This window comes from Vulpes lagopus, chromosome 2 (genome assembly GCF_018345385.1).
Source record: "Vulpes lagopus strain Blue_001 chromosome 2, ASM1834538v1, whole genome shotgun sequence".
In the NCBI taxonomy this organism is placed as follows: domain Eukaryota; kingdom Metazoa; phylum Chordata; class Mammalia; order Carnivora; family Canidae; genus Vulpes; species Vulpes lagopus.
The window spans coordinates 140,338,663-140,362,476 of NC_054825.1; the positions used below are offsets into that span (position 1 = coordinate 140,338,663).

At 43.1% G+C, this 23,814-nt stretch overlaps 1 protein-coding gene across 5 annotated transcripts in view; it reads left to right on the forward strand.

Moving 5' to 3' along the window:
- TRPM6 (transient receptor potential cation channel subfamily M member 6) overlaps positions 1-23,814 on the forward strand; it is a 155,187-nt gene that overhangs the window by 14,975 nt on the left and 116,398 nt on the right. For 4 of the 5 annotated variants that reach the window (XM_041744711.1, XM_041744710.1, XM_041744712.1 and 1 more), the window contains one exon: positions 7,122-7,250. The exons of the other annotated variant lie outside the window; for it this stretch is intronic. In XM_041744711.1, the coding sequence (XP_041600645.1) occupies positions 7,218-7,250 (33 nt within the window). In that variant the 5' untranslated portion in view covers positions 7,122-7,217. The remainder of the gene's footprint in view (positions 1-7,121; positions 7,251-23,814) is intronic. 5 annotated transcript variants of the gene reach the window in all.

Here is a 23,814-nt window from a genome sequence, read left to right on the forward strand (position 1 = left end):
GGGAAGGATCTATTCCAGGCCCTTCTGCTTGGCTTGTTGAAGGTTGTCTTCTTCCTGTGTCTTCACATCATCTCTTCTCTATGCATATCTATGCACATGTCCACATTTCCCCTTTTCATAAGGACACCAGTCATTTTGGATTGAATCCAATTTAATGGCCTCATTTTGACTTGTGACTCTGTAAAGTTCTGTCTCCAAATAAGGTTACATTCTGAGGTTTTGGGGTTAAAACCTCTACATACCTTTCTGCGAGGGACATAATTTCAACTAATAACCGGAAGGATTGTAGAAAATTGGCAAGAGCATCACAGTAGTAGAGAGGTTAACATCTGGATAGTTGGTGGGCCCTAGCTTCCTAGTACACATCACAATCAGGAGGAAAATCTAGATTTTAATAAGATGGATGGGAGGGAATAAACAAAATGAAGGATCATGAAAGAAACAGAGACTTTTACTTTGGGGCATTATTTGTGCTCCAAGAGTCCTCTTTCCAAGTGGGCAATAAAGATTGGAGACTGGTGACAGAGGGATCTTCAAGTGACAGTTGACTAGAGCGTACTGAGGACTGTACCATGGGATTCATGTGTGGGAGGTACCACAAATAGGCTGGCCAAATTCTAGCACATTAGATGATAATTCTCTGTTATGAGACCTGATTTTCTTTACTTATGAAATTAAAGCTATTTTATCCTTTTCCTGTCTCCACAGGGATTTTAGGGTTTACAGAATAATAAATACGATGAATTTTGAGCTCTGTGGAAGAGCCATCTTGATTTAAATCAAAGTGTCCATAATAACAAAAAGGTTTGGGGCAAGTTCAAGAAATAGCATATAAAATTGATCACTTACCCTTGCAGAATGGTATGCAGACAAAAAGTCAGGGAGAAGAATGTAAACTTTGCTTGGTGTAGGTATTAGGGGCTTAGATCTAGAAATATTGGGCCTTCATGTTCTTGCAAAGTGTAATCCGTGTCTTTGTGTCATCACTGTGAAAGGCCAATGGGAAACATCATACATGCTATGACAATATGTGGATTCCTGCTGAAATTCACATAGAAATGTTTTCATTTTTATGTTGTTGCTCTTTCATCATTTATCTTGATCTCTACAAGTATTGATGGAATATACATTTCCTTGGCAAAGAAAAAAATGGCACCAGGGTTGGTGTGTTCAATTGAACAACCAAGCCAGAACAAAATTATCCTAACCTGTGTGGTTGAGCAGCACCAGGCTATGGAGTATAATACCTAAATCATAAAACATAAAAAAATAATAGCCCTGGTACTGAACTTTGGGCTCAAAGGGTCTGGGAAATGGGTGAAATTCCTCAGGGAATTTATTCATTAGGGAGAATAAATATCAGAGAAAGTATAAAATGGCAATTTCAGGTAATCCAATGAGTCATTTCAAGATACGTGAGATTTTTCACTTTTAATTAATTTTAAAAATCATAAAAATAATAAGATCACAGTACAGAATACTTGGAAAAAACAAAACGGAGCCATTTCTAATTTTTTTTCTATGTAGGTTTTTTTACATATTTGTACTCAAGCAGTCTGTATACTGTTCTAGCTCCCTTTTTGGCCTTCTTTCAGAATCTTCATTATTAGTACTTTTCAACAGCTACATAATTACACATCTAGTAATTTAGTTACTCCTCTAATAAGCCAATTTCTAACATATAATTTTGATACGAATATCTTACTATACCAATTAGCATCATATGTAAGGTTCTTTTGGAGACAAGAGTTCAAGATGTGATCTTTAAGCTAATTTCTAACATATCATTTTGATATGAATATCTTACTATATCAATTAGCATCATATGTAAGGCTTTTGGGGGCAAGAGTTCTAGATGTGATCTTTCTGGGACACAGGGTGGTGAAGCCTTTATGACAGCATTTTATTCTTGAGTAAAACAATCTCCATTTTACCAGAGTAGTGAAGTTCCTTATTCTAGCCCTCATATGGGCCTGCAGCTTTGGCCTTCCCCCTCATATAACACTACCCTAGACCACCATCCGGAGAAGAAAGATCATGTGGAGAGACTAATCAACCCTCAGAACCACACAGCCAATCCTCAGGATTTATTTACTTAAGGGGGCTAGATAAATTTTGTGGTTGGATTACAGCAATTCCAGATTTAATACCTAAACCTAATGACCTTGTCTCAAAAAGTTTGAATTATTATATCTTCAAGGTTTCGTCTAGTCAAACCTACATTTTTTCTGTCTTTCAGTTTTCTCACCTAAAATGGAAAAGCAAAATTTCCTAAGCTACTAGAGTACTTGTTCCATGGATGAACAACTATGATTCACCTTTCAGGGAAAATATAATAGATTGTATAGTGTTTTAGGTCTCCCCCCCCCCCCAACCAGATGGTGGTCTAGGGTAATTTAAGAGAAAAGAACTAACGGTTAAAATTTTAGTACTGGTAGACATTTCCTGTCAAATAAATATATTCTTGATTCTGATATATGCAAGTAATAAAAACCAACTTCTGATTCATAGAGTTAGTTATCGAACTAAATTTTTAATGAATGCTCATTATGTTCAAGGTGTGTGTAAAAAACAAAACAAAATAAAACAAAACAATGGACCTTTAAAGCCACACAGACCCGTGTTCAAATTTTCATTGGCTTCACACCTTACAAGTTGAGAAACTGGTGAGACTCATAATGAAGATTTCTGACCTTCAGTGAATCCTCACAGATTTTGTGTGGAATAACAGTGAGGAAAACAACAAGAAAATAAACTGAGTTAATGTATTGCTTCACAACAAGTAACCCCCAAATTTAGTAGGTTAAAATGACATTGGTTGATTATGCCACACGATTCTGAAAGTTGTCTGCGTACTTCTTTTTTTTTTTAATTTTTTAATTTATTTATGATAGTCACACAGAGAGAGAGAGAGAGAGGCAGAGACATAGGCAGAGGGAGAAGCAGGCTCCATGTACCGGGAGCCCGACGTGGGATTCGATCCCGGGTCTCCAGGATCGCGCCCTGGGCTAAAGTCAGGTGCTAAACCTCTGTGCCACCCAGGGACCCCTATCTGTGTACTTCTAAGTGTTGACTGGTCTCTCCACCTGGTATCTCTACCCTGGTATCTCTACCCTGGATGGTGACCTAGGGTAGTGTTATGTGAGGCGGAAAGCCGAAAGTGCAGGGCCACATGATGCCTAGAGTCAGGAACTTAAACCATGTTGCTGTGGCCATGTTTCATTGGCCACAAGTCTGGCCAATGAAAGTTAGGGCTGTGGAGAAGAGACTGGGCCTCTTCATGGGGATTGGGAGGGCTGTTGCAAAGTCACATTGCAAAGGGGTGTGTGCTGGGATGGGAGGAGTTTGTGATCACTAAACAAAATATAGTATCAAGATGTTTGTTTTAAAGATGCTGAAGAAGATGGTATCTATCAGCTGGTCTGGCAATTTGTTAGAGGTGCTCAACCTGTTTTAAGACCCTTCTTTTCTTCCCTTAAAGAATCGTTCAAAGTTGAATGTGAAGGTACAGTCCTAATGGAGCTTAGGTTTGGTGTCATTGTCTGTAATGCATATTTTAAAAGAGCACCTAGAGCTGCCTGAAGCTACCAAAGTAGGCTTGTGTAACAGCCTTGTGTGGTAGGGGAGCCTGGGGGCTCAGTCAGTTAAGTGTCTGCCTTCAGCTCAGGTCATGATTCCAGGGTTCTAAGATCCCTTGCTCAGCAGAGGGTCTGCTTCTCTCCCACCCTCTGCTCATGCTGTCTCTCTCTCTCTCTCTCTCTCTCTCTCTCGGGTAAATAAATAAAATCTTAAAACAAACAAACAAACAAACAAAAAACCCCAACCTTGTGTGATAGGATGTTCAGTTAAATTTGAATTTCAGATAAGTAATGAACAATTTTCCAATAAAAGTATGCCTTCCCTTGTTAACGGTTTTGCATATATTCTTCTAGAACTTTCCTGTAAATATCCCAACATATACATGCAAATCTTTTTTTCCAACCTACACATATAAACCTTAAAAAATGAAATATTTACTTTTATTAGTTGCCCTTTTCCCTTTCTACTTATGTACATTTAGATTTAACTCATTCTTTTGAAAACTGCATATTGTTGCATGGCATGTGCACACCAGTTTACTTACGTCAACGTTCACTGATGGCTGTGTTATTAGTAATCTTTCTTCATTATGGAAAGTGACACTACATATATCCTTATAGACACATCTTTGTGTATTTCTGAAGTATAAAATCCTAGGATTGGTGCTGTGTTGAAACAGGATATGCCTTGAGACTGGAATGTTAAAATGCCTTCAAAAAGTGTATCATTTAAAATCATCACCAAAAGCATGTGAGAATTCCTATCTCTCTACCTTGCCAGCCATCATTATATTTTTTTAGAGATTTTATTTATTTATTCATGAGAGACAGAGAGAGTCAGAGACATAGCAGAGGGAGAAGCAGGCTCCCTGCAGGGAACCTGATGTGGGACTTGATCCCAGGACCTCAGGATCATGACCTGAACCAAAGGCAGACGCTCCACCACTGGGCCATCCAGGCATCTAAGCCATCAATATTTTAACCTTTGCTTATGTAACAGGAGGAATAATCCATTTTCATAGCAAGTAGAGAAACAAATTGGGAGATTTCCTTTAAAAGCACTGAATAAGAGGGAAGTTATTTAATAAGCAGAAGAAAATAGATTGCTTCCTTTCAAAAGGAAATTCAATTTGTAGCTGTTTGAGAAAATAAATGCATGAAATTCAAACCCAACCCCTTGGGTCTGAATACTAAAGTCTAAGAACAGAAGCAGTTACACACACGAATGGACTGGGAGAGCTGAACTGCATCCCTCATTACTAGCGATACACCCTCATCTGACTTCTTCAATTTATCACCCATACCTTTAAACTTTCCCCACTGTGGAACACACTGTAGGCTTATCATAGTTGCTACTACCCCCTTCAGAACACCACTGCCTTTGTTCTGTTTCCTTTATGCCTCAGAAAGGAAAGGAGTGACCACCCAGAGTGAGGACCACAGACCAAAGATGATAATATGCCCTGATGCATTGGGCAAGACTTTTCCCATGGTGCTCTTTCTTCTCGCTGCAAAGGGACAGAGCTATTTTATTCCCCTCAACCATCCCCCACCCTGCCCCGTCCCGCCTTGGACTGTCCAGAGAGGATGGGAAATATAACCGTGCAAAAGCCCCAGCAAACCTCACTCCTGTCCAGATAAACCCAATCAAAACCAAGTCAAAGCTGAAACAACTTTCTTCAAGGGAAGAATGTGTATCTTAGAAACCACCCCTTAATGGCCTCCCAATTACTGGGACTCATTAAGGTCTTAACACATTTAAAAAAAAAAATGTTGTCATCCCCATTTTTCTCTGCTGAAAATTCAGCTGTTCCTTTCCATTCTGAAATCATTAGTTGACTTTAAAAGTTGGAGCAGTATCTTCAAACCATGTTGGGTCAGGAATCCAACATTTACAATGTCCAGGAGACATTACAAGGGAGATCTGACAAAGACGGCGACATTGGAGTTAAGAATGGGAAGAGGGAGACAGGGATAAGGGAGGGCAACAAATGAGAAAGTATAACCTTGTTTCTATTGACGAGTGTTACCAATGGCGCCCCAGGTACTGTTTCATTTTTGATTGTTCCTCCTCCTACAAACTCAAACTCCTTGCAGACTGGACAATGTCTTATTCATCTTTGTTTTCCCAGCACCCAGCAGGATACCTGACAAACAGTCTGTGCTCAGGAAATATTTTTTGGCCTGAGTCAAGCCACACTAGACTATTACTGAACATTTTAAAGTTTAAGTTTCAAAGCTAGTCTCTGGGCAGAGGTATGTTTGTGGCCAGGAGACTTCTATAGATAAGCCTTTAAGTTGATCAGGGAGTTTGTGAAAGATACAGATTCCTGGGCCCCACCCCAGAGATTCCAATCCCCATGGTCTGGGATGGGTGGGTGGGGCCCTGGGAATCTGCAGTTTTAACAGATGCCTCAGGTGCTTCTGATACAGCTTGGGAACCTAAGGCAGCTTGTAAACTAGCACATCAGATGCCATAAACCCTGGAATTTCCCTGGTATATCTTTGAATGGCCCTGGTAGTTTAGACTTTGTGTCTTGCTGCTTGATCAGAAAAGAACATCTGACCATACTAACATGTAAATTTACCAAAGAAATTGCTAGAAGAGCGGTCACAGTGGACCAAGATTCCTAAGTATCTCGGGTTCCAAATGTTCAGTCTTCTCGGTGGGTCTGCATATTTTTGAGAGCTTCAAGTGTCTAGTGCAGCGAGAAACCTAATGGGGGAGATATTTGGAGGAAAACCAATCAAGATGTGCTTACCTGCCTGAGGGGGCCTGCTGAACCTGTTAACTGCTCACAGATCATTAGCCTTTTGAAGGAGATGGATCAAGGAGAGGAAGGGTTCTATGTGTTAACAGGAAAACCAAATGTTACTACACACACGAGGTGTTCAAGTTTTCTAATAAACGTTCATTAAAACTGGGCTGAGATATGGATATGGGACAAAAACCTGTGAACCGAGTCTGCAAATGTGAGCTCACTGGGCAGAAATTCATAATGGACTAAAAGGGTAGGTGCCCCTGATCCGAGGTCAGTAATCTGGGGTGAACGGCCAGGATTGTTAACCGCCGCACTTGTAATTACAAGTGAGCATCATCGCCCCTGCCCACATACTGGGACCCACCCACAGTCAGGGACCCAACCTGAATCAAGACTGCCCAGCTAGGAGAACGCATGGAAAATAACAGAAATCAGGAAAGCACTTGCGTGGTACTTTATGGATTTCTTGGTTCCGTAGAAGCTCTGAGAGGAAGGTGGGTCTATGTGCTGCCATCGCCACCACGCAGAGAAGTGAACTCTGGCCAGAGGGGTCGCGGGACCTACCCAGGAACTCCCAGACCGTCAAAGTGGTGCCCTGGGGGCCAGCCTCTCCCGTCCCCCCACCACAGGGACGCCACGGGAGCAATACACACCACACGGGTGGGTGTTAGGGCCCCTCCTTGGCCCTCGCTACACCCCTTCCACTCCGGGAAGGTAGGCATGCACCTCCCTTCTACACAGGAGGCAAATGAGGCGAAAAAGTATCTTGACACATCTACAGGGCAGTAAACGGCGGCGTGCGGAGGTGGAGCCCAGACCCGACTGCACAAGTCGGAGGCGCAGATAAGGCTTCGCGAGCGGGGCCTGCAAGGCAAGGATGAAAGCGCGACCCGCTGCCGAGCGCTCGCAGGTAGGCAGGGCGGCCCGGGGCTGGCGGGGCGACAGGGCCTCAGGCCGGGCACCCGGGGCGGGGCGGGCGGGGCCGGTGGCGCCCGTATCTCGCTGGGATCTGGAATGGCTGGGACTGAGGAGCGCCGCCGGCGTGCCAGTGCCCGGGCCCGCGCCCGATACCATCTCTGCGGTCTCGGCGAGCGCAGGAAGGGCGGCCAGCGAGGGGCAGGCCCCGCAGTCCCGGCCCCGGCAGCTGGAATGGGGCCAGCGCGGAGGTGGCGGCGGGGCGGGAACCCTACGGGGCGCGGGGGTCAGCGCAGCGCGGGGCGCGCGTCCCCGGAGAGGAGGCGGCGCGGCGGGCGGCGGGCGGCGGGCGGCGGCGGGCGGCGGGCGGCGGGCGGCGGGCGGCGGGCGGCGGGCGGCGGGCGGCGGGCGGCGGGCGGCGGGCGGCGGGCGGCGGGCGGCGGGCGGCGGGCGGCGGGCGGCGGGCGGCGGGCGGCGGGCGGCGGGCGGCGGGCGGCGGGCGGCGGGCGGCGGGCGGCGGGCGGCGGGCGGCGGGCGGCGGGCGGCGGGCGGCGGGCGGCGGGCGGCGGGCGGCGGGCGGCGGGCGGCGGGCGGCGGGCGGCGGGCGGCGGGCGGCGGGCGGCGGGCGGCGGGCGGCGGGCGGCGGGCGGCGGGCGGCGGGCGGCGGGCGGCGGGCGGCGGGCGGCGGGCGGCGGGCGGCGGGCGGCGGGCGGCGGGCGGCGGGCGGCGGGCGGCGGGCGGCGGGCGGCGGGCGGCGGGCGGCGGGCGGCGGGCGGCGGGCGGCGGGCGGCGGGCGGCGGGCGGCGGGCGGCGGGCGGCGGGCGGCGGGCGGCGGGCGGCGGGCGGCGGGCGGCGGGCGGCGGGCGGCGGGCGGCGGGCGGCGGGCGGCGGGCGGCGGGCGGCGGGCGGCGGGCGGCGGGCGGCGGGCGGCGGGCGGCGGGCGGCGGGCGGCGGGCGGCGGGCGGCGGGCGGCGGGCGGCGGGCGGCGGGCGGCGGGCGGCGGGCGGCGGGCGGCGGGCGGCGGGCGGCGGGCGGCGGGCGGCGGGCGGCGGGCGGCGGGCGGCGGGCGGCGGGCGGCGGGCGGCGGGCGGCGGGCGGCGGGCGGCGGGCGGCGGGCGGCGGGCGGCGGGCGGCGGGCGGCGGGCGGCGGGCGGCGGGCGGCGGGCGGCGGGCGGCGGGCGGCGGGCGGCGGGCGGCGGGCGGCGGGCGGCGGGCGGCGGGCGGCGGGCGGCGGGCGGCGGGCGGCGGGCGGCGGGCGGCGGGCGGCGGGCGGCGGGCGGCGGGCGGCGGGCGGCGGGCGGCGGGCGGCGGGCGGCGGGCGGCGGGCGGCGGGCGGCGGGCGGCGGGCGGCGGATGACCGCCAAGATGAAAGCAGATGCCATCTCGGCGCGGTCCTGAGGAAGCAGTGCCCAGCGCACCTGGCGGGGTGTTAGCGCCCCACCTGGGCAGGAACCCGCGGCGGCTGACGTCACCCCTCCCTCCGTCCCAGCTCCCTGCCCCGCCGGTGAGGGGAACGCAGCTCGGGGAGGAACATAGGGATTTGAACCCAGGGCAGTGCTTTGGGACACTAAGAACGCGGTGTCCATCCGCACAGGGCATTTTGATCATTCCTTCCTAGGGACGAGGGGTCACCCCTAACTGCCGAGGTGGGAGCCGGGTTCCTCCATTTCTTTCCCCGGTGTAAAGTTTTGATGTGAATTTTCCATCTGCTTTGGTTTCTACCACAACTGGTAAAGCATTAAATAATCTGGCTACACTGACATTCGGGTTTGGCTGCAAGAATCTGGGCATTTCCTACCCACCCCCCCACCCCCCCCTCCTTTCCCCCCACCAGCCCCTATCTTGTAGGAATTATAAACCATTCCAGATGAAACTCCGCATGAGCCTGCTTTTGGGGGCCGAAATCAGGGACTAGTACTTTAGTATTAAGCTTGCCCTGATAGACAAGGGTATGAATGGCACTTTGAGTTGATTGTACCCTGGCGGAGAAGGAAAAGATCCAGACAACACACTGGTGATTTGCCACAAATGTTGCTCTTATCTTGACTATTTACCATTTTCTGTCTTGGCTCATGGTTGTGGCAGGGCCTCCACGTCAGAACTAACTGTAACTGTCAAGAGCTTGGTAAATATTGGACCTGAAATATGTCTCACCTCTTTTTCTTTCTCCCTGGATTTTTCAATCCTGGGTGTTCAGGATGGCTGAGCAGCCCCCACACTCTTAGAGTGATTTTCATTACACTTCTGTAGACTCATTCCATGTTAGAACTCCCAAATGTCCATCCTCCCTGTAACTCAGTTATTTCATGTCCCATCAGAAATCTACCAACTATTTCCTATAAAAAAAAAAAAAATCAGGGGCACCTGGGTGGCACAGTCACTTAAGTGTCTGCCTTCAGCTCAGGGTGTGATCCTGGGGTCCTGGGATTAAGCCCAAAGTCAGGCTGGCTCCCTGCTCAGTAGGGAGTCTACTTTTCCCTCTTCCCTCTGTGGCTCCCCCTTGCTCATACTCTCTCTCTCTCTCTCTCTCTCTCTCTCTCTCTCTCTCTGCCAAATAAGTAAATTTAAAATTAAAATCTTTAAAAGAAAATCATTCTTAGGTAAGATATTCTAATATGGGTCTTAGTTGTGCTTTTTTCCCCTTTTTTACTTCCTAGTTTTATTGAAGTTGTATAATAGTCAACTTCAAATAATTCCATAAGATCTGTTACTAAAAACAGCAGAACCCTCAATCATTTCCAGCTTTTCTGAAAGAGCAATAACATTCATCTCTTTAGCTTGTTGGTACTTACTCATGCCTCTAAAATAATACTTATGTGAGTCCTTCTTGATTTCTCAGGTGTAGCCATGCTTTACCTTCCAGATGGGATATAAGGTTTAGATTTCCTTTGCATTTCTGCATCTGCCATTCACATGATCCTTCCTGTTCCTACCATCTACAGAATACAGTTATCCATAATTTTTAGTTAGGTCAATATTTAGTCTGGTCAACATTATTATGCCTTCCTACACATACACTATTAAGAGCTGAATTATGTAGTATATGATTACTCCTCCCTTCTAACTTTTGTTTTCCTCCAGGAGTGTCTGGTGTGTGTTTCCAGAATTTTCTATGGAGTTTTCACTAATTTAACTGACAAGTTTTTGCCAGTTGCCTAAATCTTCTCTCAAGATCATCCTGTGTAATACCCATTTTAACCAATTTTATTCTGAGTACAGCTTTCTGACCTGCATTGCCTATCCAGACTGATTGGTCTTGATGTTGGATGCACAGCTATTACTTTGGGCTCTGTCTTCAGTATCATCATGGGGATTTCCTTTCCCTCTGTTACACTGGTTCGTGTTTCTTATATCCCATGTCCTCGTGATTTTTTTCTGTCATTTTGGTGGAATACCTTTTCCAGTTGCACTCTGATAAAGGATGCACACTAAGTACATTGAATTGATGTATTGTTATGACAAATTATCCTTGCAGACTTTTTTTTTTTTTTCCTTAAAAAGGTTCTGCTAACAATGCAGAAATAATTTCTTGTGGTAAATAATTCAAGCACTATTAATAGAAATTCCAAGAGTTCCCTTTTTGTCCCTCATCCTCATCTCTTTCCAATCCAGAGGTATTCAAAGTGTCGGATTTGGAACATTCAATCATTCTTTGGATTCATTCAGTCAACAGATATTTATGAATTTATGAGTGCCAACTAGGTGCTAAGACCTGTTCCAGAACTTAGGAATATATAGTGAACAAAACTTATTTTTGAGCTGGAGAGGAATGGTGTGATGCTTTTCGATGCTGGAATTGAGTCCACTGCAGCTTTGGTTAGCTTATTTTTCTTCTGGAATATGAACATCATATAATCAAGGCTCTCTTTGTCTCTGTCTCTTTTTCTTTCTCAGTATAAAATCATGACCACTACAAATTAAACTTCATAACTTGCCATTAGAGCAACATCATCATACCCCTGAGATGTAGAAATAGTTTTCTGAATGGATAAATGAAATGTGGTGTGTTTACATATACACATGTACTCACACACACAATGGAATATTTAGCCTTTAAAGAGGAAAGAAATCCTGACACATGCTACAACATGGATGGACCTTAAAGATGTTATGCTAATAGGCAATCATCAAAAGATGAATATTGTATGATTCCACATATATAAGATATATAAAGTAGTCCAATTTGTAGAAAGAAAAAGTAGAGTGTAGGTTGTCAGAGGCTGGGGGGAGAGGGAAATGTGGTAAATAATTTATTGGGTGTAAAGTTTCAGATTTGCAGGATGAGAGTTCAGGAGATTGGTTGCACAAATGTGTGAATATGCTTAACAGTACTAACCTGCACACTTAAAAAAGTAGTCAAGATGGTAAATTCTATATTATGTGTATTTTGCCACAATTAAACAGACAAGCAAAAAGAAACAATGGTAAATTCTATATTATGTGTATTTTGCCACAATTAAACAGACAAGCAAAAAGAAACAAAATGCACATAAACTCCATAATGGGATTCATCCTTGAATCTGATGAGGATGATTGAATCTACTTGCAGCTCCTGCCTGGAATCCAGGATTTTCAGGGTGAGTGCAAGGTGTAGCAATGGATTGCCCTGGGAACTTTCTTTTGATGCACTTAGCACCAGAACGTTTGGCAGGTTCCATTGTTGGGGTGGCCTAATGCCGCTCTCCCTTTCTTTCCGTGGTATTTCCATATCTCTGGGGAAGAGGTCCTCGGTTATTTATAGTACAGATAAACTGAGACTATTTCAGAGTGCCATGACCAGTTATGCAATTGGGAGCAGTGAGAAGTGGTAGTTTTGTTTGGCTTAGAGGTTACATTCTTTTTCTGAGTCTGCAAGCATGTGCCTCTTGAGAGCCTCCTGATTCATTTCCATTGGAAACGAAGATGTTGACTTGGTAGCACAGGCAGATACCTTCACCAGCGCTGGTTTCCCTGCATTTTCCATGTTGGCGTTCCTTTACAATCCTCTTTAGAGTGACCCTGTGCTATATGCTGGATCCCAGTCTTGAAATGCTCCAGGACTGCATAACGGTCAGGTATCCCAGGACTTGCTATGGCGTGTTGACTGGAAAGATTGGCCTGGTGAATTTGGTTGTGCTTTGTTCTACCTCTCTCTAAGCTATATATGGCCAACATATAGAATTTTATTCCAGGGGCACCTGGGTGTCTCAGTTGGTTAAGCATCCAACTCTTGGTTTCAGCTCTGGTCATGATCTCAGGGTTGTGAGACCAAGCCCTGCATCACTAGGCCTGGAACCTGCTTGGTATTCCCTCTCTCTCCCTCTGCTCTCCCAGCCCCCCTAAAAAAACCAAACAAACAAACATAGAATTTTCTTCCAGGCAAACTCAAAGCCCAGTGGGATGAATGACTGGGCAACCAAAGCTCTCTCTGCATTTTGCTGATTGTAGATTCAGAGCTTCTAATAATGGTCATTTTTGATGTGAGCAAACCACCTGGTCAGGGGTGGAAACACTCCTGTCAAAAACTTCTGTTTTCTGTAATAGGTGTGTGAGGTGACCTTGGAGAAAGTACACTTCCTTGGGATTTTATTCTCCTGCCATGTGTGCAAGATTAACATTCTTTTTATCTTTCCTAGTTTTGGAGTGTGTTGGGATATGGGCCAGGAGAGCCCCCTCAAATTGCCCATAGCAACTAAAGACACTTAGAGCTAGGCAAAACTTTCCTTGTGATTAGATTATATAGCCTGATTATCACCATTTTGGAATGTCTGGCATGTTTTTTATCACTGGTTTTCCTTAGGTGTAATCAAAAAGGGGCAGAATGTGGTAATTAATTCTCTAGAAGTATCAGCAGGAAGGTGAGAAGAGTAATAAAGGGAGTAGTTGGAAAAAGTAGTTTTACTGCTGGCTGCATGCCCTTCTGCCTCAGGCAAGCTACCTCAGTTTCCTTAGCAGTAAAGCAAATACCACTATTCATTGGCTACTTCCTTCCAAGAGCTGTGAATGGGTTTTGAGGAAGCAATTCCTTTGAAAATTCAATAAAAGACATGGATCAGGAGCTCAAAAACTCAAATTCAAAAACCAGGCCTGCTGGGGACTCAGGTTCACTGGTCAGTGTAAGCACTGAGCAAACATGGCTGCCCACAGTTGGCCCCAACTGACTGTTGGCCAAGTTGAAACACAAGCCCGCATTCCAGAAATGCAGAATCTGGCAATTGTAGTAGGAAATGCAGATACATAGGTTCTTTCTTGAGTGTGAAACCTCGTGGTTTTCACATTTCATTAGTTACTTCAGAAGATTTTTGGAAAAACTTTGCCAGTTGAATAAAACACATTTTTGGTCTGCTTTCTGCCTGTGGGCTGTTATTTATACAAATACAGTAGTCCCTTCTTATCTGTGGTTCTGTTTTCTGTGGTTTCCCTCAATCGGTCTGGAAGCAGATAATCCTCCTTCCAACAAGTCCTCACGAGGTTAAGTAGTTTCTCACTCCATCACAATGCCTCCGTCATTCAGCTCTTTCAGCTCACTTCATCTCCTCACACAGTCATTTTATCATCCCATGTCATCATCATGGTCATAAGGATGAGTTTATACAATAAGATTTTGAAGGAGAGAGACCACATTTATATAACTTACTGTAATTGTTTCTTATTAGTTATCATTGTCCCTAATTTATGAATTAAACTTTATTTTTTTATATCTATTTTAGCATTCTATTTTATACTTTAGATTTTAATTACGGTAAGCAGTCTTCTCTTTTTCTTTTTTTATAGTTTATATTTTAAAGTCCAAATTCAATTAACATATATTGTATTATTAGTTTCAGAGGCAGAGGTCAATGCTCATTACATCATGTGCCCTCCTTAATGTCCATCACCTAGTTAACCCCTCCCCAACCCCCTTCCCCTCCAGCAACCCTCAGTTTGTTTTCTATGATTAAGAGTCTCTTATGGTTTGTCTTCCTCTCTGATTTCATCTTGTTTTACTTTTTCCTCTCTTCTCCTATGATCCTGTTTTGTTTCTTAAATTCCACATATGACTGAGATCACATAATTGTCTTTCTCTGATTGACTTATTTCACTTGGCATAATACCTTCTAGTTACGTCCCACATTGTTGCAAATGGCAGGATTTCATTTTTTGATGGCTGAGTAGTATTTCACTGAATATGTATACCACATCTTTTTTATCCATTCATCTGTCCATGGATATGTGGGCTCTTCCATAGTTTGGCTACTGTGGACATTGTTGCTATAAACATTCGGGTGCAGGTGCCCCTTTTTGGATCACTACATTTGTAATTTTGAGGTAAATCTCTAGTAGTGCAATTGCTGGATCTATTGTAGCTCTATTTTCAACTTTTAAATTAAACTTTATCATAGGTATGTTTGTATAGGAAAAAAATATAGCATACATAGTCATTACTATCTGTTCTTTTAGGCATTCACTGGGAGTCTTGGAACGTATCCCTCATGGATGGCGGGGAGGGGGGGTTCTGCAGTTTTCCGTGATGGGTCAGTCTTTCTCTTTGCCTATGCTGCTCCCCACACTTAATTTTTGGGTTATAATTCACGTATCACTTGATTGATTGATTTATAAGTAGTCTTCATGCCCAATGTGGGGCTTAAACTCACAACCCTGAGATCAAGGGTTGTATTCCCTATCACCTGAGCCAGCTAGGCACCCCTAATTCACCTAAAGTATACAATTTAATGGCTTTTAGTAAACTCGCAGAATTGCACATCTATCAGCACAGTCAATTTTAGAGCGTATTTATCATCTCTAAGAGAAATCCCACATCCCTTAGCTGTCAACCCCTAGTCCCTCTATCCTCACCAGCCCTAGGCAACCACTCATCTACTTTCTGCCAAGCAAGTATAGATCTGCCTGTTCTGGGATATTTTGTATAGACAGACACATACAATATGTACTCCCTTTTATCTAGTTTCTTTCATTTATCATAATATTTTCAAAATTCATCCATGTAGCATGTTATCAGTACTTCATTTTTTGGTATCACTGAATAATATACCATATCATATTTAATTTGTCCATAAGCTGATGGACATTTGGATTGTTTTTTGATCTTTGGCTATAGTGAATAACATTGATGTGAATATTTGTATACAAGTTTTTGTGTGGACTTACAGGTTCATTTCTCTTAGGTAGGTACCTAGAAGTGGACTTGGTAATTCTACGTTTAGCCTTTTGAGGAACTGCCAGACTGTTTTCCAAAGAGACTGTGCCATTTTATATTCTCATGAACAATGTATATGATAGTCTCAATTTCTCCCCATACCTTATTCTTACTTTTTGATTATAGTCATCCCAGTGGCTGTGAAGAGGTACCTCATTGTGGTTTAGATTTTCATTTCCCCAATGACTAATGATGTTGAGAATCTTCATGTGTTTATTGGCCATTTGTTGCCCTCTTTGGAGAACTATTTGTTCAGATCCTTTGTGTGGCACTTATTTTTGACCCAACTCTTGGGATTTTCTCCTGATAAACGCACATTTCATGTCTACACAAAAGGGGGATATGTTCTAAGACCACCCAATGAATACTCGAAACTGTGGTTAGTATCAAACCCAATACGTACTATTTTTTCCTATATGTACATACCTATGATAAAGTTTAATTTTTAAATTAGGGATAGTGAGAGATGACTATCAATAGCTAATAAAGTTATGTGAATATGGTCTCTTTCAAAATATCTTATACTGTTCTTAACCTTCTTGTGATGTGAGATGAAGTGAGATGAATGAAGTAGACATTGTGACATAGCATTAAGCTACTATTGATCTTCTGATGATTTGTTAGACTGCAATTGACTGCAGGTAATTGAAACCATGGACAAAGGGGCACTACTATACACAGTTTCCAGGAGTTCATGAGCCTCTTAATATTTATCTATGTATCTGAGGATACTTACAGAAAGCATGCTATATAGCAGGAGTTTTTCTGGGAATTTCATAAGCTTGATCTTATATTATCTACTCTATTATCAACCTCATGGGATTCATGTGAAGATCAAATGTTCAGGAAAGTGATTTGTAAATATTAAAACACTCTACAGCTTCAGGGATTGCTGCAGGTACAATCTCCATAGGTAAGTGAGAGTGAAATTAAGTGGTTAAGTCTCCATGAACTGGAGACTGCCCATATTTGAATCCTAGTATCACTTTTATAAGCCATTGTGTTTTGGGGCAATCATTCAACTTCTCTGATTCAGTGTCTTCATTTGTAAAATGGAGATAATAACTGACCTACTTCCCATATTTTCTTGGGCAGTTAACAAAGTATTTTGTCTTGTGCAGGTGGGTGCACAGAAAGTGCTGAATAAATTGTTACCCTGCTGCTGTGGACTAAATGTTTGTCTCCCAAAATATATATGTTGAAGTCCTAATCTCTTATGATGGTATTTGGAGGTGGAGCCTTTCGGAGGTAATTAGGTCTTGAGGGAGGAGCCTTCATGGTTGGGATTGATACCATTATAAGAAGACACACAGAAGACATGATCTCTGTTTACCATGTGGAAATACAGTGAGAGAGTAACTATTTTAAACCAGGAAGATGACTCTCACCAGAGCTCGACCGTGTGGGCACCCTGATCTTGGACTTGTGTTCCCTGGAACTGTGAGAAATAAATGTTTGTTGTATAAACCATCCAGTGTATGGAATTCTGTTTATAGTAGCCCAAACTGACTAAGATAGCTGCTATTAATATTATCTTAAATGGAACTAGGCATATTATCTTATAGTGGGACATAATATATCTTATTTTTTTGTAATATATTTTTCATAATATATCATATATATATATATTTTGCAATTAGTGAGGTTTTTTGCAATTATTTTTTTAAAGATTTTATTTGAGAGAGAGGGAGAGAAGGAGAGCTCAGAGGAAGAATGAGAGGGAGATGCAGACTCTCTGCTGAGCAGGAAACCCGACATGGGACTCAATCCCAGGATCCTGAGATCATGACCTGAGACAAAAGGCAGATACTTAACCAAGTGAGCCACCCAGGCGCCTGAGCAGGTTGATCTTTGAATATGGAACTATCTTCCTTGCTTCTGGAGAAAATGGATGTCCTCCATTGATCTTTTAAAGACGTTTTTGTAAATTAAATCTTATAATCTTAGGAAAGAGAATTTTACTCCCAGAAGAATTAAGTCCATAGGGTACTTTATAGATCCTTGGCCTAGATAGTTAATTCTCTCCAAACTTTGTCACCACTGTTAGGGTCTGCTTTAAAGTGATTAAAAAAAACAAAAACAAAAACAAAAACAAAAAACAAACAAAAAATAAAAAAACAAAGAGAAGAGGGTCCAAAGTCTTAAAATTTAAACTTTCTAAAATTTGTTAGTGTTTATGCCAGCAAAGTAGGAGGAAATGGTCAATCGGCTTAAGACTTTGTAGGTCGGATCTTTGCTCTTGAATGTAATAAACAGGCAAACCATTCAGTCTCATATTTTGGTCTCTTGAGCTGGTAGCCACTGGCCTTAAGAGGGAAACCACATTCTTGAGAAGCAACTTGTAGAGAGGAGACTTTTCAGATAGAAATTGTGTCTTGCTAGCTGGTATTTGAGTTCAGGAAATATGGAATGTCATAGGTGAGAGGTAAAGCCTGGGAGCCATTTACCCAAGAGAGCCTCTACTCTGTGGAATCTTCTTGATGTCAGAGTCTATCATCAAGTTTAGCTGAAGGGAAAAGGTCTATAAGGTTCAATCTACCAGAGAGTCTCTGAAAGTTCCTGGGATACTGATGTTTTGTAAGTTTTGTTCTTTGACCTACAGACAATGTGTGTGTGTGTGTGTAGCTTGAGTTTTGTTAAAGAAAAATTTTTCACGATCCTTGTTAAAGATAGTAAGGAAGACCTTATTCAAGAGGGTTTGTTCCAGTGGGGGTTTTGCAGTAGGCCAGAGAGATGGGACTCAACTCCAAGTACAGCAAGAAGTGGAGATTTACAGCCAAGGAGTAGGGTAGAGGTCAGTGGGTGGAAAATTGCGAGAGAAAACATCAAAGCCAGAAGGATTCTTGCTAGACCAACTCAACAGGATTCTTGCTGAAGGCAGGCCAGAGTGATCAGATACCAAGGGTGGGGGATTTTCACTAACTGACCCAGCAGATTCTTGCTAAAACTGCATTAGCGGGACCAAGAACAGAGCCCAAGGTTGGTACCTAGTCAGAAAAAGGACTCAAGTCAGAAAGAGCCTGAATCAAGTTCGGTCAAGGAGAGAGTCTTGATCAGTTTGAAACATGAGGTGACTAAGGTAGGCTATTCCTCCTTATGTAATACAATCACGAAATACTGTGAGCATTTGAGTGACACATCCTTAAAAGAGAAAAGCTGCTTTTCTTTAGTTTAATCCTTTTTTTTTTAATAATTGCCTTTTAATTATAATAATTATGGGTCATTTCAAGGTCTTTTCTTTATGGATATAATACATTTCTTTCCATTTTACAATTTAAGAAATTTCTTTAATTTAAGAAATTAAATCCAGAAGAAACATCTTGGTGGACTGAAACTCCGTGAAAAGGGAAAACTGCTCTGTAGTTTGGCTCCTCAGTGACTTAGGGAAAGGCATTGTGTGGTAGATTTCTTCCCCTTTCCTTCCCAAATTGCATTGAAAGAATGGTCAGTTTCTAAACAACATTGGAACTTTTTGAAGATCAGGTATAACAGCCAGAAACAGAAGTTGAGAAACTATCCCAGCAAATGATAATTTCTCATCTGCCAGCTTCCATTACTCACAGAGCTCTTGGTATCCCACTGACAAACTTGTGTTTCTCAACTTCCTGGACCACACTCATTTTACTGAAGCATCATTTTCCTTCTGGAATACTAGTGGAATTAGTTATTCTGGATGAGAATTCTTTTCTTCTGAAGAAAACAAAACCCGATTGCTACCCCACTTTTTTTTTTTTTTAAGATTTTATTTATTTCTTCATGAGAGACATATAGAGAGAGAGAAAGAGAGAGAGACAGAGAAATAGACAGAGGGAGAAGCAGGCTCCATGCAGGGAGCCTAATGTGGGACTCCATCCCAGGTCTCCAGGATCAGGCCCTGGGCTGAAGGCAGTGCTAAACCGCTGAGTCACCTGGGCTACCCTGATTGCTACTCCACCTTAAATCTGTTAGCTTAAATTAAGATAAAAATCTTAAAGGTCCCTGTCTTTTTAAATCAACTTACCTATCTCAAAGGTGCTTTTTAAAAAGTAAGCTGAAAATCTTAAAGATAAGGATAGAAATCTTACATTAAGGTTTAAAATTTAGGGGAGGGAACATTCTGAATTGAGACCTAGCAGAAATCGCTTGGAAGGCTATCTCCCCAAATCGTACCCTCTGCAAACAAGTGTGTTTACCCTCAGAGATGATTCCTGATCAAATATAGTTAGGGGAACAATGGATAATAATGGATTTCTGGAGAGTCACACTGGTTGCATGTATTTATATAGCCATAAAACATTTTCTTTTCATCCCATGTAATACCTTTGTTCTCTAGGATATACCTAAGAAACTCTGGTATAATCCTCAAATGTGTACTCAGAAGTCAGGTAGACAATGAGGATAGAACAAGACAGTTCCCTGTATTCCAGGATTTAGAGTATAGTTGCTCTAAATAGGTTATAAGGGTAAGCACAGAAGACTTAGTGGCACATGGAAGGAGATCCTGATTCAGAGATTCAGAAAGAGAGTTTCTATGAAGGTTTTCATGATGTTTCTCTTGGTGGAGAAAGAAGGGCAGTGGGGAACAGTGTGGAAAGAGCAGGAAGTGGATTCAGGGAATTCAAAGTTGTTTAGTATATTAGATTGTAGGGATTGAAGTAGAAGTAGGGAGAGACAAGAGATGAGGTGAAAGAGGGAGCAGCTCAGATGTGGTAGGTAGTGGGCTGTATACCTGCTGAAGGACTTTTAAACTATCCTAATGATGTTGGGGGAAACACTGAAAGGTTTTAGGTGAGAATGACATGTTTACCTTTTCACTTTAAGTAGGCATTCCTGCAGAGAAAGGATCAGAGAAGGGAAATCTGGAGGCAGAAAGACCAATGGGAGGCCATCTCACCAAGAATTCATGGTGACTTTAGAATAGTGGCAATACAGATACAGAGAGGTGGCCTGATGCAAGAGGTATTTAAGAAATAAAATCAGTAGGTCTTGGTGATTGACTGAATGAGAAATAAGGATGGAGAATTAATGATGGTGCTCTGGTTTTTAACTTGGACACCTGGGTATACTGGTGAACACTTGGGGAATATAGTATAGTTGGGGGATAGGTTTGAGTGAGAGAAACAAAGGATACAGATTTGGACAGGTTAATTTGAAATAGGATACTCTTCTGTTCCTTTTTAAACCTGGTGAGATAAGGAAGGTAGGTTTTATATATCCCCCAGCCAAATTGCATTCGATGAATGGACTACCATAGTCAATGGGCGACAAAACACAAACCTCTGTACTCTACCTCCAACCTCTGTTCTTTCTCTACTATAACCCATGACTTCTCAAAGAGGATGTGACTTTTACAGATAACAATCAGAAAACCAGTACTTTTTTCATTGAAATGCTTTGGTTGAAGTCTTCTCGTCTTCAGTTGTCTTGCTGCTATTCAAATACTCATGTATTTTCAAAGTTCTGTTGGAGATACTTTATCACTTCTGAACATTAAAGCAATTTTGGATTGCTTAAGGAGATTCTTGTTCCTCAGGCAAGTAAATTTTTTGATATTTTATTTTATTTTTTAAAGATTTTATTTATTTATTAGAGAGAGAAAGAATGAGCAGTGGGGGAGGGACAGAAGGAGAGAGAGAGAGAGAGAGAAGGAAGCAGACTCTTTGCTGAGCAGGAAGTCCGATATGGGGCTTGATCCCAGGACCCAGCGATCATGACCTGAGCTGAAGGCAGGCGCTTAATCGACTGAACCACATAGGTGCCCCTATTTTATTTTAAAATTATTTTTAAATTGAAGGAATTTGCTCACTTCAAATTTTTTTTGGAAGGAAGTTGAGTATTAATAATAAAAAAATACCATAGTTCCCTAAAGCAATTAAAGTGCATTAGTGTATTCTCTAATGTTTAAGAGTTGTTAGTAACTCATACCTTTTGCTTATAAATTGGCACAACCTCTATGGAGGGCAATGTGGCAATATTTGAATTCACTGACATATTACTAGTAGGATTTTATCTGGTAGATATACATGCATGTGAAAGCTGTGCTGTGTATATTTTAGCTAAATAAATTATGGGACTTCCATACAAAGAAATACTGGTCAGTTCCCAAAAGAATGAAAGAACTCTGTGTACAAATATATTAGGATGTCCAAATTATTAATAAGTGACGAAAAAGCAAGGTACAGAATGGTATATATAATATGCCTCTATATGAAAAAATCATTTTTTGGTATACGCTTATAATCTTTGGCAGAATACATAACAGTTCATTTGGGGGAAGGAAATGGATGTCTGGAGTATAGGGGTAGGAGGAAGAGTTAATTCCCCCTGTATCATCTATTATACCTTGTGGATTTTATATCACTTTCAAAGTTATCTATTAAAAAAAAAAAAAAAAGGAGATCTCTGGGTGGCTCAGCGGTTTAGCGCCTGCCTTCAGCCCAGGGCATGATCCCAGAGTCCTGGGATCGAGTCCCACATCGGGCTCTCTGCATGGAGCCTGCTTCTCCCTCTGCCTGTGTCTCTGCCTCTCTCTCTCTCTCTGTGTCTCTCATGAATAAATGCATAAAATCTTAAAAAAAAAAAAATGTTGCTGAGTCCTGGCTTCTGTGTTCCACAAATGATAGAGTGAAGGCTTAGAATACAAGGACCAACATTATAGCAAATCTTTTTTTTTGTTTCTTTTTTGCTATGTGGTGGCTAGGCACATAGTTGTATATGGTGTACCTGAAGTGATCATAATTAAATTTTTTAAAAATGAAAGTGCCCATTTCTAAGTGTGGCTAAAGAAATGCTCATGAGAATTTATAGCTGGACAGCTGGACATTGTTCTAACAACCTCTGGGGTCAATCATCCGGGAACAGAAAGATTTCTCTGGTTTACTGATAGAAACTTCTTACCTTCCTCTTTCTTCCTGCTTCCTTTCCTCTCAGTATGCCTTGCCCTGACAGTCCGACTGCCCAGTGATCTCCAATTATGTTCATTCTTTTCCTTTATCCTAAATTCCTATTTGTTTAGTCTAGATGTCTGCAGACCCATATATTCTGAGGCACACATTTTTAGGTTAGTGTATTGGGGACATCCTTGGAATATCATGTTGCAGTTTGCTCCATAAGATGTTCATTGGGATACTATTGTTGTTCCCCATCTGTCTGAAGTTTGGTGGATCCCCTATTGAGAGAATATCTCTTATATATTTTTAAAAGATTTTATTTATTTATTCAAGAGAGACACACACACACACACAGAAAGAGAGAGAGAGGAGAGAGAGAGAGAGAGAGGCAGAGACAAAGGCAGAGGGGGAAGCAGGCTCCATGCAGGGAGCCCAACAAGGGACTTGATCCTGGGTCTCCAGGATCATGCCCTGGACTGAAAGCGGTGCTAAACTGCTGAGCCGCTGGGGCTGCCCATATCTCTTATATTTTGTGATCCATAAAACATACAGTGTATTGTTGTGTTGTACTGTGAAGTTCCAGTAATAATAAACGGGACCACCATGATTGCACATGTAGATCTCCTATCTTCCTTCTTCTCTCTTGATAAGGGGCAAAGAGGAACGCTGAGATTTGCAGCCTTCAGAGCAAAATGAACCGACTTCTATAGCACATAGGTAATAGAGTCTTGGACAAAATTACTAAAAAGGAAAAATTTGTCATCCTCTCCTTGCCTCTATCAGAAGAGGAAGCATTTTCTTCAAGGTTGAGCCCTCCTCCTTGGCTTTTCATACTATTTCTTCACCCTACACTCCAAAGTCTCTAAAGTCATTTTCATTCTTTCTTACATCTTCTCTCTCTCTTTATTGACTTTTCTTTTATCTACAAATAACGTCTAGGTTTCCTCAACCATAAAATAAGTTTTCTTTCAATTTTACCTCTTAAACATATTGCCAAAGTGCTCTAGAATTGGTATTTGGTAGAACCTGCTCCTTCTCCATTAGGAGGTAGTAATAATTGTACCCATCAAACAGTTGTGAATATTACTGTAGCTAAAGTACATAAAGAACTTAGCATAGCCTTTGGCACATACAAAAGGCTTACACTGATGATGGCTTTTGGCTTTTGCTTTATATCATTGGTTTAGTGGTAATACTGTTTTTCCCAGGGTATATTACACTAGCTGCCTCTTGTTTTGCAGCCTATTTCCTTTTTTTAAAAAAATAGACTTTTATTTTATTTTAAAAGTAGGCTCCACACTGAGTGTGGGGCTTGAACTCATAACCCTGAGAACAAGAGTCAGATGCTTAGCCAACTGAGCCACCCAGGCACCCCTATAACCTATTTCTTAAATCTTCCTCAATCTGCTCAGTGATCATGGACAAAATCTGCATTCCTCTTACTTTCTTGTCAGTACTAAATGTCTTAGCTTTTCTTTGAAACATCCTACTGGCATACTAATGCAAATTTTTTT